The sequence below is a fragment of the Dermacentor andersoni genome, chromosome 11 (assembly GCF_023375885.2).
Source record: "Dermacentor andersoni chromosome 11, qqDerAnde1_hic_scaffold, whole genome shotgun sequence".
NCBI classification, from domain to species: domain Eukaryota; kingdom Metazoa; phylum Arthropoda; class Arachnida; order Ixodida; family Ixodidae; genus Dermacentor; species Dermacentor andersoni.
The window spans coordinates 49,478,343-49,493,979 of record NC_092824.1 but is presented as its reverse complement, the minus strand read 5'-3'; the positions used below and the strand labels follow the sequence as shown (position 1 = coordinate 49,493,979).

General features: G+C 44.1%; 1 protein-coding gene across 2 annotated transcripts in view; it reads left to right on the top strand.

The window, feature by feature from the left end:
- LOC126517967 (multiple PDZ domain protein-like) overlaps positions 1-15,637 on the top strand; it is a 301,027-nt gene that overhangs the window by 128,822 nt on the left and 156,568 nt on the right. For both annotated transcript variants that reach the window (XM_055064300.2, XM_050167791.3), the window contains exons 21-24: positions 4,801-4,905; positions 7,030-7,089; positions 7,690-7,869; positions 11,663-11,750. In XM_055064300.2, the coding sequence (XP_054920275.1) occupies positions 4,801-4,905; positions 7,030-7,089; positions 7,690-7,869; positions 11,663-11,750 (433 nt within the window). The remainder of the gene's footprint in view (positions 1-4,800; positions 4,906-7,029; positions 7,090-7,689; positions 7,870-11,662; positions 11,751-15,637) is intronic.

Below are 15,637 nucleotides of genomic sequence, written 5' to 3'. Positions count from 1 at the left end.
ACCCACTGATGAGGTGTGATGAGGCATCTCTTGATAGGCCAGTTTCGCGCTGTCCACACTGACGACTTCCTCGCGACCATTCTGAAGAATCTTTGCCGATTTGGCTGTTCGTCGAAGGATCCAAAACAGCCCATCGTAGGCATGTGTCAAACGTGCCTTGAACGCATCACGCCGGAGAAAGACTTGAGTCGCAGAAATGAGGTCAGGATGCACAAAGATGTTGCGGCCTAATATGCAAGGAGGTGCAGTGCGTAGAACCTTCACACAATCCTGGAAGCACAAAGGTAGTGTTGTGACTGGGGTGACGTGTCCAAGTACAGTTGGGAGCCTGCGTATCACCTCAGTGATAACTGTTGGGAAGTTTGCGCTCTGTTGCGGAGTCCATAACGCATCCGCACATACTCAAGCAGGCCAAACGGAGTCGGTTCCAATGAAGGGGTGGACTACGTGGGCAGATCGCATTACAACTACCTGCATTGACCATGCTAACGTCCATGCGTCGGACATTTCTTCTGTGTCCGGAGCTGTAATCAGACAGAAACTGGCAGATCACTATTACATTGCGTGTTGCCTTATGAAAACAGACTCTATGCAGCACGCTAACTCTTCCAGGTGTGTTGTGACCATTCTAGACCAAAAAAAGTTCGATAATCATGTCACTGAATATGATTGGGATTCATTTCCTCATCATAACACTAACGACATTGCGTACAATAGCTTGGTCAGGATATTAGGCGAAATAAAGAAAGCGTGCAAAAAAACTTTGGTTGTGAAGAAACGTAAAATTGACTGCCAGTGGCTGACTGCGGAAATCCTGGCTGCTATCAAAGAAAAGGACACTTTCTGGTCTTGATGCCGCAGGGCGCCAAAAAATGACAAACTTCGAGCAGAACATCGTTGCATCAGAAATAAGGTAACTGCGCTTATCCGCTTATCAAAGAGGAAGTTCTTTGCTCAGCAGTTTCACAACACTCGTCGCGACGTAAGGAACACTTGGTCTCTGATAAACCAGTTACGTGGTAACATACGCTTGTCCGTCCAAGAAGCAGTGGAGCATAATTTCGGTGTAGTGACGCCTATTTTGGCTAATGAGTTCAATAACGTATTTTCGGCTGAGCAACGGGTCGCAGTCCAAACTTTGAGCTTGACAAAGATTAAAAACAGTGTATCGCCATCAGCCTTCCTTCCTCTTATGACAGAATCTGATCTTTTCAGCATTTTGTCTAGTCTGAAACGTAATAAATCCGCCGGACATGACAACATTTTCATAGCTGATATGATAAGAAACATTACAGCTCTGAAACATGTTCTGCTATTTGTTTTAAATGGCATAATTGCAACTGGTACATGGCCAGATTCACTGAAGAGTGCTCGCGTTGTTCCTCTGTACAAAGGTGGGAAAAAGAATGATATTGCCAACTACCGCCCTATTTCTGTTCTTTCTTGCATATCCCAGATTTTAGAAAAACACGTACTTTCTGTGATGAATGCATTTGTTGCTAAACATGACCTAATGAGTGTGAGTCAGTACGGATTTGTTAGTGGGTCTGGAACACAGGTGCTATTAGAAAATCTCTCTGATTTACTGCACCAAAGCCTGGAAAACAATGAGGTGGCATTTGGGTTTTTTTTGGACGTGAAAAAAGCTTTCAACACAGTACATCATCAAATTTTAATCTCTAAACTGTATTCATATGGATTTAGGGGTCCTTTTTTGTCACTAATTAAAAACTATCTTCACAATCGCTCACAAGTAGTCATGTTTGGGCCTATCTGCAGTGACGCGGTAAGTCTGGTGTGCGGTGTCCCGCAAGGGTCTATCTTATCTCCTTTGTTGTTCAACTTGTATGTGAATGATATATGTGACCACGTGAAAGCATCCACCGTATTCCTTTATGCCGATGACACTTTACTAGGGTCAAGCAACCCTGAGTTTTCATGTGCCCTGGCTAACCTTCAAGAGGACGCTATTAAAGTTAGTGATTGGTTTGCCTCAAACTTAATACAAATAAATAGCACCAAATCCAGACTTGTCTGTTTTCGTAACCCGCACAAAGATGTACCAAGCGTCGCTTCCATATATTTACACCCTTCATATTGCTCTTTGTGCTCTTGTCAACCTATAGCTAGCGTCCAGTCGGTTAAGTATCTTGGTGTGCACATAGACAGTGATCTGACGTGGAATACTCATTTGACCCACATTTGTAAGAAACTTAGAAGTGTTGCATGTTTGTTGTTTAATTTAAAAACCATGATGCCTTTTTCTACCAGAAAACTAATCGCCCAGGCTCTGGGGTATAGTGTTTTAAGATACGGTATGTGTTGTTTTTTTAACTGCTCTTTCACATGGAAATGTCGAGTTAATAGGATTTTGAAAAACATCGCTACAAGTGTCCTCTACATGCCACAGGAGAATTTGCCCAGCAGTGTCTTTAGAACAGCCGGTTTGCCTTCTTTTGAGAATCTTTTTAAACAAATTGTAGTACTTAAATATTTTTGGAGCAGTGCATACAGGCACATAAATACGAAACCGGTACCGTTGAGACATGTTCCTCGTTATCTTAAACCGAGAGTGCGCACTCACTACGGTAAAGCAACAAGACGCTATTATGTTCCTGCTATCTTCAATGAACTACCGGACGATGTATTTTCTTTGTCCACCCGCAAAACACTGAGAGTTGCTGTTCAAGCGTTAGAGAACCTGTAATATGTACTGATGTTATCAGTGCATCTTTGATAATGTGTGATGGTTGTGCAAATGCACAACCAGCTTTGATGGAGTTCTGGTGTGGCGCGTAGATTGCCGCGGCAGCCGGTTGTCGCCGCACAAGCCCTCTTGTGGCTTCGGCGCTTCCGTTTTGTGTACTGTTTTAACTATACTGAATAAAGATTATTATTATTATTATTATTATTATGAACACCAACTGAAACGTGCGACGTAGGCCCTGCTCAATAGTTAATAAACAGAGGCTGTACATGGCTATCAATGAAGTGTTAGTGGCACGTAGCGTTTGTCCTGTAGACCTTAACCGGAAATCCACGTTGATGCTTACAGCATGCTTACTTCTGCTCCTGTGTCCATGAGGAACCTCGTCCTGGAGATTCGGACAGTAATTATGAAGAGGCAGCCAGGTTGAGGAGTGAGGTCACAGGCAGTGACCTCGTTTGCCGTTTACGGACTAGCTGCAAGGCGAAGTGAATTTCCTGGCATTGTGCTTGAACATCCTGTCGCACTAGCAGATGGAAGAGGCACTCGATAGGCATCACAAGTCATTGCATAAAGAACAATGCCTTGGGCGCAGAGAGTCTTGGTAACATGACGTCGTCTAAAGAGCAGCTGTGGAAGCAGCGAGGTGGTTGATATGCTCCTCTAACCTTGAAACAGCAGAAAGGTCTGGGATCTTGGAGACAGCTGTTACAGTTGGAGAGACGACCTCATATACATTGCCAGCCAATGCAGCAAGGCGATTGTGGGACAGTGCCCCCGCAGCAGCCAGAACGAGGCGGATGGACTGGGTTATATGCTGCAGGGACAACTCTTTGAGCAGGGTGCTGTTCATGCTAGTTCTACGCTCGCCCAAAAGCATCCGCATGCTGCTGGTCAGCGAGCTGTTCACCAGGCAAGAGCTGCTAGAGGCGCACACGCTTGGTCGTCGTTGTGCGTGCCAAAATCTTCTGCTTGAGCCGTTGGTAGCAGGGCATGTCACCTTGTGGCTCGGCATCAACATCGGCCAACTCTTGAGCCACATCTGATGGCAGAGATGAGAAGAGTTGGTAGTATTGTGTGCTCTCCGAAGTAATGTGGTGAAGAAATGGATGTTTGGCCAACTGAGGATCTTGTAAATAAAAAAGAACTAGTTTCAGTTTTTAGGCACCCTTTGACACTAACTGTAAAAAATTGGCAGTGGCTTAGTTCGGCAATGCCGGGATATACGTAGCGAAAGCTAAGGCATAGCATGGTTAGCCTTGGGTAATCTTGATTGCAAGTTCAGGTTAGTCTGGTTGTCTAGCTATGTTGCGGCGTTTAGCCAGTCGTTCGGCGCGCTGTTCATCTGTTTCCTGGGCGATTCATGTCCTCTTCATCTCTTCCGATGTCGGTTCCAGGTCTCCTCCTGCTTATCAGAATTGTCGCTGTCCATACTGCCGCCTCAACTGTGGTTGCGGCACACACGAGCTCTCCTTTTCAATCCTCCGACATGTTATGAGGCATGCGACGCAGCAGGCGAAGCGAGCGGAGGCGAACGCAACGACGTCATGTGCCTCCTCGGAGCACGGCCACGGCGAAATCGCCAGTTCGCGGCCAGTAAAGCTTTCGCTTTAATAAAGCAATGAAACAGAATTTCACTAGATGCACATAAAGTGTTGTGTTCATTAAGGACAGAAGTGTGAGCACAGCACTGCACATTGTGTTAAAAGGATGTTATGACGGGTATGTGGGCTTCATTCTTTGGAAACAAGGTTGAGAACACTGTACACTAAATGTGCAAGTGTGCAGTGACATAACTTCTTTCATATTTTGCGAGGTTTCTTCAGAGCACGTAAATGAGATCTGCACGAGTGCGAGTGAATAGACGTGAGTATGAATGGAAGTGATTGCCAATGAGTGTAAGTGTGACTATGAGCGTAAGTGAGTGGTAGTGAGTGTAAACAGACATGGTATGAGTGTAAGTGAATACTCATGTCTAGATCATAGTGAGTAGATGCGACTATGAATGGCAGTGAGTGCCAGTGAGTGTGAGGGGACGTGAGAATGCATGTGGGTGAGTACCTATGCTCACGAGTCAAATGCTTTCAACGCAGGTGGACGGCATTGATCTCCGAGATGCGACACACGACCGAGCTGTAGAGGTGATTCGGAACACTGGGGCCCATGTCAAGTTCAGGCTACAATCTCTCCTACCCACGGTGAGAGTTGCAGTAAAATTTTGGCGTGTCCTTTTACCACGAAGGTGTTAAGAGAAGTTCCGCAACGGTTTTCGTGCTACGGTGGCTTCAGTATCAAATCACAATCAAAGAACAGCTGGCAACACAGCCTGTGTTGGATCACTGAGGAGACCGTATGACCAGTGCGTCAGTGAAAATGCGCAGCCGGATGCCAGTGCTGTCACTGAGAACCAGAGTTTCTCACTGTAACACCTAGAGGGAAATCTGGCGCCACCGTCTATGGGAGTTTCCTAAGGGGTGCTATGCCGTCATGGGAATGACGGTATGTGTGTCTGCGAGGCTTGTGTTGGCTGGTGTTTTAAGAGGCTTCATCTAAAACGTGGATATGGCTGCACAAATAATGCGTTCCTAAAGTAAAATCTTCATAAAAGGTTTTCATTCCCCCATATTACATCTTCTAATGAAGTTTACTCACCTACACTGTATAACCAAGTGAAGAAAAACAAGAACAGACGACAAACTGTTCCAAAGCAAGCGAGAATCTTGTCGTCTGTCCTCCAACTTTAGCAGCCCGCTGATACTTTTTACGTTTCATGTAATTGTACATGCAATAACAAGTTCTCATAATTAAACAAAACATGTTTTTGTGTAATAATAAAGCTAAAACAGCTTATTACGCGCTGTTTTAGTAAAGAATGAATCGCTGTGAGAGACGGAACGGTGCTTGCCAGGTGCGTCTTCAAGGTGTCCTGGCTATCCGAGAACGATGCCGATCCGAAGTCACAATATACCGGCATTCCCAAGCATACCACAGTTCAGTAGTGCCAGATTTCCCTCTAGGTAATATAGTGAGAAACTTTATGTTGAGAACAGCTTGTAACACACAGCACTCTTACTTGCCTGGTTTTTAAGAAAAAAATTTGAGTTTGGCTTCATATGCGGGGAAGCCAGCTGTTGGAAAGACTCGCTAGCATGTACCTGTGTCACCACCTATCGGCAGCTGCTAAAGGGCAAGCAATCGTTTCAGCAGGGTTGCCATGTGAGAAGGGCTGTTGGTTTGAAAATGCCTAGGCCTAAAAGTTACTGACGATCTCTAGTGTGGCGGTAACCCCCGCTTGCAGAAAACTGTTGCCGCTGGATGACGAAATAAGGACGATGACAAGGATGGCGAGAACATTGTGCAGCATGTGTGTACGTAGATAGAGAAAAACAACTAGCAACAACGAATTTCGCGCACCGGCATTTGCATCACAGTTTTGTACGATCACGTGACCACCTGCGTTTACAGATGTACTGTCTTTCTGGTTGCTCACTGAAATTCAAACTTGGGCGATTCACTATAAACAAGGCTCTATATAATAAACCGTTGCACACTGAAGCAAACAAGGTGTCATGCCGTAACAGCTGGATCATTGGCTACTTGTTGCAACAGAAAAGACAAATCAAAATTGCTGGGCCAGTGCTTTTTTTAAACTAGCCTTTTACACGGTCCAAAACTTTGATGTAGTTGGCTTTTAACGTCATTTTCTGTGCTGCCCGTGTCAAATGAACGTTAGACGATTCATTGAGAGAAAGTGTATTCGGACTTTTACTTTCATTATTATGTGGTTTCTTTCAAAATGGAGACCAAAATTAGGAAATAAACTTTACGAGTGCTGCTTCTTGGACAAGTTGGTAATTCATACTGTACAGGAGGTGCGCTAACTGAAAAATATTTGGCAAGGCACACAAAAGCACATGTGCTCCCTCCCGTATGTGTCCTTGCATGCCTCACTGAGTGCTCATGTTTTAGTGCACCCCCTACACATTAGGGAATAAATTTTTCATGCATTGTTGAGTTCTATGTTGGACTGGTCTTGTTATCTTTTTTTTTGCGTTACAGCCGGTAACAAGATGAAGATAATGTTTCCGTGCGTCGAAGTACCGTCGTTGGAGGGGCATTGTTTTTGCTCATGTACCGTAGTACCTACAATACATGCCGGTGTTGAGTGGGGAAGTGACGTGACTTGATAATGAACAATTGAAGGGTATATATATATATATATAAGAACACAAGCGCATGGCTGTTGTATTTGAGCTGTCACATTGTGTGCAATGCCAGTAGTGCTGTCATCACCTTGCCAATGCGCCAATAACTATGTGCAGCCCAAAGACAGCATTGATGATGCAAGCCAGGAGCCCTCACCACGGTTACTCTCACCTCAGGTGAGGTACTCGTTTTGTACATCTTGACAGAATAAGTATCCTCGTTAGTCTACGTATAACTGCCCTTTTTTAAAGCGAAGCTCTATTTGCTTACCACCCCCGTAAATTGGCATGTTGTCATTGTTGTGCTGGGGATCCTCGTGGCCATCGTCATCATTATTGGCTGTCTTGTTGTCTATAAGCTGTTTCCTTATCGGGGTGATCACTTTCCCAAAGCTTTGGGTGACTCGGCACTGGATGTGTTGACACATAAAGCTGACAGAATTTCTGATGCTGTGCTATCTTCGCACAGTGCCAGAGATGCTCTTGGCTGTGCACTTTGATGCGTCCGGTGGCAGGACACATGTGTTCTCGTGAATGTGATAGTCTCAGCAAAAGTGGTCTTTGAAAATGATTGCCCTTGATTAAAGCTTAACTTTGCTCTGCAAGGTATGCCACTTTGGCTGATGGCCATTGAGAGATGCATTCGTCGCCGAAATCCTCCGCTCATTTCTTGTGGTGTTGGCCACTATGTATGAAATGGAGTAATAGAGTCATTACAAACAATCATGCAGTCCTTCCGACAGCCATTGCATGTCTGCCTTCTTTTTGTGCGTGCAGCCTTCGCTGGAAGCTGTGAGCCCCCAGCGCAGTCCTCTGGCGGTGACCAAGTCGGTGTCACGCGAGTCTCGCCTGAGTGTGACATCTCAGCTGAGCCGAAGTGCCAGCCAGGGTAGCCAGGAAGGCCTGGAGCCACCGCCAGAACCCACCAAGAAAGTTCTCACCGTACACGGTGTGGAGGTGACTACTTTTCTTGTCTCTCCTTCTTTTTCAGCTTTTCACATGTACAGTTGAATCCCGTTCATTTGACCCCTGCGGGTCTGGAAGCTCTTGTCAAGTTATCCTGAAGTGCTAATTAACAAATGGCCTCAAAATGAATGGATGCGAATCTTTTTTATTGCTTGAAGTAGTCTGTTGTCATTGTCATATCACTCCGTTACAGTAATACAAGTACTACATATGTCATTGTTGGTCAGTGTCCCACAGACCTAAACACTATCCTCAATGCTGACAACATCCTCAGAAGAGACATCAACTAGGACATGAGACAAATCGTCATCATCAGTGGAGGACAGGTTGCTCCCTTCACTGTTGTCGCCTAGGGAATCGGTAGCACTGTCTGCTGAATTTCTTGTATTCTTCAGCTTTTAGTAACCACTTCGTGCATGAGGAGGTGCCAGTGGGTGTTGAATCAACTAAAGCAGCATGCTTTTGCTTTAGAACTGAAAATGTATCTCCTCCATAGCCAATGTATGGTTTCACGCAGGGACGTTGGAGTGCCTTCGAAATAAGGGAAAAGTCTAATTACTTGATGTCGAATTAATGGCAACTGACTGTAGTTTTATTTATCTCTTTTCATTTATTTACAAATACTGCATCATATGCAGCAATGCATTGCAGGAGTGAATACACCTGTGATCAAAAGTACGTTAACCAGGGGTTCGATGCCTTGGCATGTAACCTCAAACTGAAGAATGAAACTGAGACTTGGCATTCCAACCATCACTGTGCATTTGCCATTCTCATGTTGTCAGTATGAGTCACCAAGGAATTCACTTTTTTTTCCGTAAAACCCCTGGTCCGCACACTTGTGACCACGGGGCTATATAAAGTGCTTCAGACCGGACAAAAAATGGAATCGGAGAGCGAAGCTTCGGTAAAGACATCAACAGAAACAAGCGCAAAACACTATAAAGAAATTTAATCTCTAGATCACAGATGATAGCAAGAATCAGTGTCACAGCTCGAAGAGTCTAAAATAAGGGAAAACAGAGATAATTTGGTGAGAAATTCGTCCATTGGCAGTTCACGCAATGTACCATCAAGACCATTCCAATTATGCTTACAGAACAAGACTAAATGTAGACACAGAAGGAACAACATGGACAGTGCTATTGTTTCTTGTTTTCTTGTCTCTGTCTACATTTAGGCTTGCAATTAAAGCACATTTAGGATGACCCACCAACTAGCCTAAATTTTTTTCACCTTACCATTCCAGGTGTCAATTGCGTGGCGGAAAATGGAGAATTTGTAACAGTCTAGTGAAGATCTTAGCAGAACAATGTTTATGGAGTGACCACGTCAGGTGTGCTGCTAGGAGGAGCTTCGAATGCTTGGGGTCCGTGGGATTTTCTGAAACCGACATGGTCATTGCAAGGAATGCCTAGATGTGTGAAGATTGATTTGGCTCGAATGCGACTTAACTGGAAGCATTCAGGTTATTATAGCTATGCGAGGTAAGGACACATATTACACACTAAGGACACATATTAAGTTTAGCTGTTTTGCAGTAAGTTTGCAATAGCAAAATAGCCATTCTTACCGTGAGAGGTGACTTGGTAATAAAGAGAGGAGCGAGAATAGAACACAAATGGCAGCTTCAACCTGAAGTGAGTGTGTCGGGGCAATGTCACATTGTGGGTTCTGACAGCATCTACAGAATTTACATCAAAGCTCGATATAATAAGCACAAATATAAAGAATTACTAAATGTAACGGATTCAACTTAAAATGAACTTTTTGTCAATATGAGCATGTATGCTTATAATAAATGTTTTGTATAACGAAGGTATTTTCATGTTGCACGGAAATTTGTTATGAGGTTTTTAGTGTAGTTAGTTGTTTATCGGTAAGGAACGACTACATTGTACTCTAAAGAAACAAGAGACTCAGCCTATCAAGTTTCGAGATGTTTTCATAAAACTGGGATGGCCTGAATACGAGAAAATGTTTTGGAATCTATAGTTATTGACATTCCAGTGCTGAGGTTTAAGCCAGAAAATCAAAAGTGGAATATAAATTGCCCTTCATTTTTTTTTTGTCCTTGTTATAAACAGCCTCTTTCTTGCAAATAAATAAAAATAGGGCGTATAAAAAATACTTTACTTGTTTAAACTGAGTTAGTGTTCATCTTCAATGCCCTTTAAGCTTTCTTGGAACTCTGGCCTCCAGCTGTACCGTCTGTGGCTAGGCTTTGCCTTTACGAACTCATATGCTTTCCTTATTGGAATGGCCCAGAGCCCCACATGCAACGCATGCAACAGCGACAAGACGCTCGCACACATTATTTGTGTCTGCCCGCGATATAGTGCTCAGAGACAAGTGATGTGCAGAGTACTGGACCAGTTAAACAATCGTCCACTATCAGAACTGAAAGCTTTAGGTCAGTGCTCTGAAAGAACATCTGCGTTGAAGGCCTTACTCATGTTATTAAGATTCCTGAGGTCTACGGCACTTAACGATAGACTTTAAGAACGCCGCCCACTACCGCTCTATAGTGTACGCGCTTTGTTAGTGCTCGTCTCACTTTCTCTCTATCCCCCCTTCTACTCTCTTTCTCTTTTTATCCCCCTTCACCCTTCCCCCCGTGCAGGGTAGCCAACCGGAATTACCTCTGGTTAACCTCCCTGCCTTCCTCTGTATTCTGTCTCTCTCTCTCTCTCTCTGTTCTCCAGCAAAGGCTTTGATTCTTCAATAGCACTTATCGATAGAGCATCATCAAAAATTGATATATTAAAAGAAAAAAAAAAAGCTGGCAGACTTTAGAGATATATTTCTGGCCCTGAAATCATTTAGTACGACAGCAGCAGCTGATAGCCCTTTGACTGCCATGCATTTCTGGCATTCCTGCCTGCTGTACACCAGAGGTATTTTTGAAGATGAATATAATTTACCTTTTTGTTGAAGTATCCTGACTTCAAATGCAAATTGTATCATTGGCTATTTGTTGCTGAGCATTTAACAAAATTTCTTGCCTATAGTAGTCAAATGAAAACGAAGGAATATACTAGTTCACAAACTATAATTAGGGTAATATATCAACAAGAAAAAATTTAATGTGGTTAATTTTATGGAAGAGTTCCTGAAAATCAGAGTTTGCCAGTTCTTGAATTCAGACATCACTAAAAACTGTGTGAGCTTCTTGCACCGATCTGCCATGTCAGGATTGATGTAAGATTTTTTCATTTCTCATTAAATAATTTTTAATAACTACTTATTTCATAGTTAGCTTAATTAATTATTGTTTATTACTACAGATCTCTGGCATGCCAAGGCAGGAGGGGTGAAACATGATGAAGTAAATTAAAAAAGAATATTTAGCACACTATAATGGCTAAACAGGCATAACCTTGAAATCACATTTGACAATCACATGAACAGATGCATTTTCATGTCAAGAAAATCATGACGGCAAATTAAGAAAGCTCTCATGGTTATTTAGTAAGTTTGGGAGCAACTGATCCTAGTCAGTCACTGTTTTGGGGCAACCATGCCATCCGAGCAACAGATCTGCGTCATTCAAACAGCATTCAGTATTCTTGAAATCCTGTAATTGTTCGTAAATTGTTGTCGAATGTTCTGTACGAACCCTGACTGTCTTGGGCAACACGTTTATGTTCCTTACGTCGTATGGCTACAGCATGCAAGTAAATAGCTTTTATTTTTCTCGCCTCATTCTTTGTTTTCTGCGTGGTATTGCACTGTCTAGTTATTTGTAGGGAGCCAGCCACTCATTGCTGCCTTCTCTGCGCAGATCGACATGAACAGTGCAGGCAGCATAAAGCGTGAGGAGCTCTCAGACGGCGAGGGAGAGGAGGAAGACGTCTACGGCTACACCATGAGTGAGTGGCCGCACGTTTGACCAGCATGCTTGGGCGAGGTCTCATTGGCTCTGCGATTCAGGAGTGGGATATTTGCGGTCACAAATGTAACAGGCGTGGTATATACCGTATTTATTCAAATATAAGGGGAGGTATCTTCCCAAAATCTTCAGCCTCAATGTCATCCCCCCCCCATCGCTTGGTTTTACATGTGAGGCTTATAGGTTCACTTACTGTTTCAATATGGTGGCAGCTGTATCACACTTTTGGCTATCCGGATTTTAGACAGCAGCGCAAATTGTAGCTGCTGATAAACATTGCCAGGTGAGGCAGTACCGTATTTTTGATCGTATAACCTGCACCGAGAATTCAAGGACTTTGACAGTAAAGGCAGGGGTGCTGGTTATGTGGGAATTTCACCTTGAGCTGTGACTTCACACAGCACGGCACACACTGCAGTAAAGCCACACCTTAAGAAAGTGTTTTTACCAATCCAGTTTTATTGTTTCCTAAAAGGGGTGAGGGGGGACTTTCGATTATTTGGTATTTCGGGCAATTCCCACCGAATATGAATAATTTGTCGGCCACTATATATCACCTTATATTGGTTTGCCTAGTTAAGTTCTTTTTCTAGAATTCCTTAGCTGGATGAGGGAGGGGTGTACTCCCGCCTTATAATCGAATAAATACGGTAATTAAATAGGCAGCACTGCATGCCTGTTGATGCACTTACAATAGATAACCAGGCACGAATGGCTGTCTGCCTCTCACCGCTGGGTTACACCTTTGTGATTAATATCCCTCTCAGATGGGCAGAAACTTTAGTGTCAACGACTTTTGCATTAGCGTTTATCGCAAGCTGCCACACTGAAAGGTTTAGTGATACTCGGGATGTAACCAGTCGCCTGCCACTGCGCTTGTGAAGCTCACTTCACTGCGTTGAAGCACGCAGCCTCGATATCAGTGCTTCAAAAATAACAAGGGAATACTCAATGTTGGGTCACCACTAATTCTGAAAGCATTTCTTTTGGTGCGTGTGCGATTTGAAATTTTATAAGCACCCACGTTTATGGAAACTGCCATTTTTCCTCTGCCAATGAAAACCGTCTCGTTCGTTAGGCGCTAAAGCTCCGCCATTCTCCCCATTTCCAAATGCACAACACATCGCTCGGGTGTTGGATGCAGCGACGTTACGTCTTCGTCCCTGATGATTAACCAGCTTAGTGTTATTTTGCAGATATATACACTGCCTGAAATAGCTAACCGATCAGCATTTCCCATCAATTTCAAATGATGCTTTCCTTTCCTGCATTGTAGCACACCACCAAAGTGACATATGCTGCAGCAAAGTTCACTTGCTCAAAGTGTCACAAATTTGCCTATCTGATGGGGTTATAAATCATACTACATATTACTCAGTGTTCCAGTGCTGTTTTCAATAGAGACATACATGATGGGGCCTAACAGAACACGTCCTGTGGAGTACACTGGATGTTAGATTTTGACTTTTTTGGCGTCAGCCAGTGGCTTCTCTTTTGCCTAGGAAAGCTCATGTCAGAGCTGATATTTCTTGATCAGTATGGAATGCGTGATGGTGGGAATGTGGAACCATAGAAACGTAAGGCTTCAAATGTAAATGAGCTTACACACACACTTTCCCGCACGCTACTTTGCCACACATATGTACCGAGAGCTGGATTGACGGTTGGAAAGCTGTCATGCTCAGTGAGATTGTGCATTAAGTGGTAGCCAAGCTCAATTATAAACAGGAGCTACTGGACGTCAGATATCACAATGTGCCACTTTGCTCATTACAACTTTGTTAGAATGTGCAAGCACCGAAAAGTCATTGTTAAGTCGGTGCCCACACTTCAACATCTGTGCTGCCAAGGTAAGTCCTTGTCTCTGCCGGCTGTGCCTTGATGGCTTTTGCCCAGTCACTGGATTGAATAGGTTTTCTGCAGCTGGAAGCGCCCAACAGTGCAACCGTGCGCAATGTTTTGCGTTGCTAAGTGCTATCAGCCAGCTGTTTAGCAGTCGCATAGCAGTCGGGATGGCAGGGCACGGTTGCACAGCATGCAGGAAACGTTGGCCTTGTCTGCTAGTTTTCTTTTGCGCTTTTCTTTACCTCACGTCATCTTTGCCATTAGAAACCAATGGAATTCACATAATTCAGGCTACACATGAACCTGAGTTTGTTTTTGGTTGGTCCTCGTCTGATATCTATGCAATGGTCTGTCTACGCCAAACAATGGAATTCTGAATGGCCCACTCCCATACTATGCTATATAAATCAGGCATCTCGAAACATATGAACTGCGCAGGCCACAAACACCCTGTGAAGCCTCCTTTTCTTTTGCAGCCAACTAAACTGATGAGTAGTCATGCCTGCCGACTTTGAGATGACCAGGTGCCATGGCACTGCCCTGTACGGCATAAATTTGGGTCAATTTGTTTTGCTGACAATAATGTATCATAAAAAGGTGTTTATCCACAGCTCTGCACCCTGCTTTTCTATCTTTTTTTTTAAAGCGAAGCTTTCTTTGCCTCTTTCTTCAACTTTCCCACTGATTCTGCTGCCGTTGTCTGGCGTACCGCATATAAGACAGGAGCAAGGTCACGAAAAAAATCTTGTTTGGACCCCACGACGTCCAGTGTGCAAAATGCCCTGTGGAGCTCCCTGGGCGTTGCCACATTAGCCTCTTGACAGCTGTAATTATCCGTGACCCCCCTCAAAAGTATTGCAGAAACTGCAGCACTTCCCTTTCTACTAACGTGCGTGGCCAGAGGGGGCGTAGATAGAATTGTAGAGAGGAGGAAGGAGAAGAGGCAGTTCCCATAACAGGGGGAGCGGGAGAGGGAACAGGTGACGTGGGAAGGCAAGGAAACGCTACTACCATAGACATGACAGCGGTTGCGCGGAAACTGGATAAACTTAAGTTCAAGGTACAGTACAGTACGTTTCTGCTATTTCTGAAAAATAGAAACCATGCAAATATGCCAAGCGGACAACTTATGCAGGGCCTGCAGAAGCAGAGCCGCATTAATTAAAGTGCACCGCATGGTCCAGGCAACACTACGGAAGCGGTCGCATGTCAAATCAACACTTCTGTGCCCACCGTGGTAGCTTTACGGCTATGGCATTGATCGAGGTTGCGGACTTGATCCTGACAGCAGCAGCCGCATTTCGACGGGGGCAAAATAGAAAGTCACAGGCACTTAGATTTTGGAACATGTTAGGGAACACCACTGTGTCAAAATTAATCCAGAATCTACCACTATGGCGTGCCTTGTAATCCGATTGCGGTTTTGACATATACAGTCCCATAATACAATTCAAGTTTAATACTTCTGCCACAATGTGACGTGCCATGTGAGGCAATGACGATGCTCAACGCTCTCAGAGGTTATGAAACATGGCGCACAAGTACGCCTTGAGCAAACACCTCTCCCTGTGTGTTCTGTGTACTACACAGATGAACAGCAGTGGAGCACGCAAGGTAGCGTTTAACATGTACTTACCACTCTCGTATTAGACTAAATGTTGAAGAAATTAAGCTTTAGCCGTCAACGTCACCACTAATTATCATCTATCAAAGCATCCAGCACGGAAAGCTTCGCTTACAGCGATTCCCACAGTGCATGGGATCTGCGCCATTTTTGGGATCTGCACAAGCGTGGAAGAAAAGCATGTGGGGCCAATAGTGGGGCATTCTGCATGGTTGAAACTTGAACAGGATTGAGCTTAAGAAATGAACACACTGTTAGGCTTTCGGATGTGTGTTTATTAATCCATTCTTTGTGCCCTCTGGTGTTTATCAATTACGGAGATTACGGAAGCTGCATTATGTCCAACACCTCTCCACTACTGCGGAGTGCTCCATATGCTGTTTGTGTATTTTCTGTCC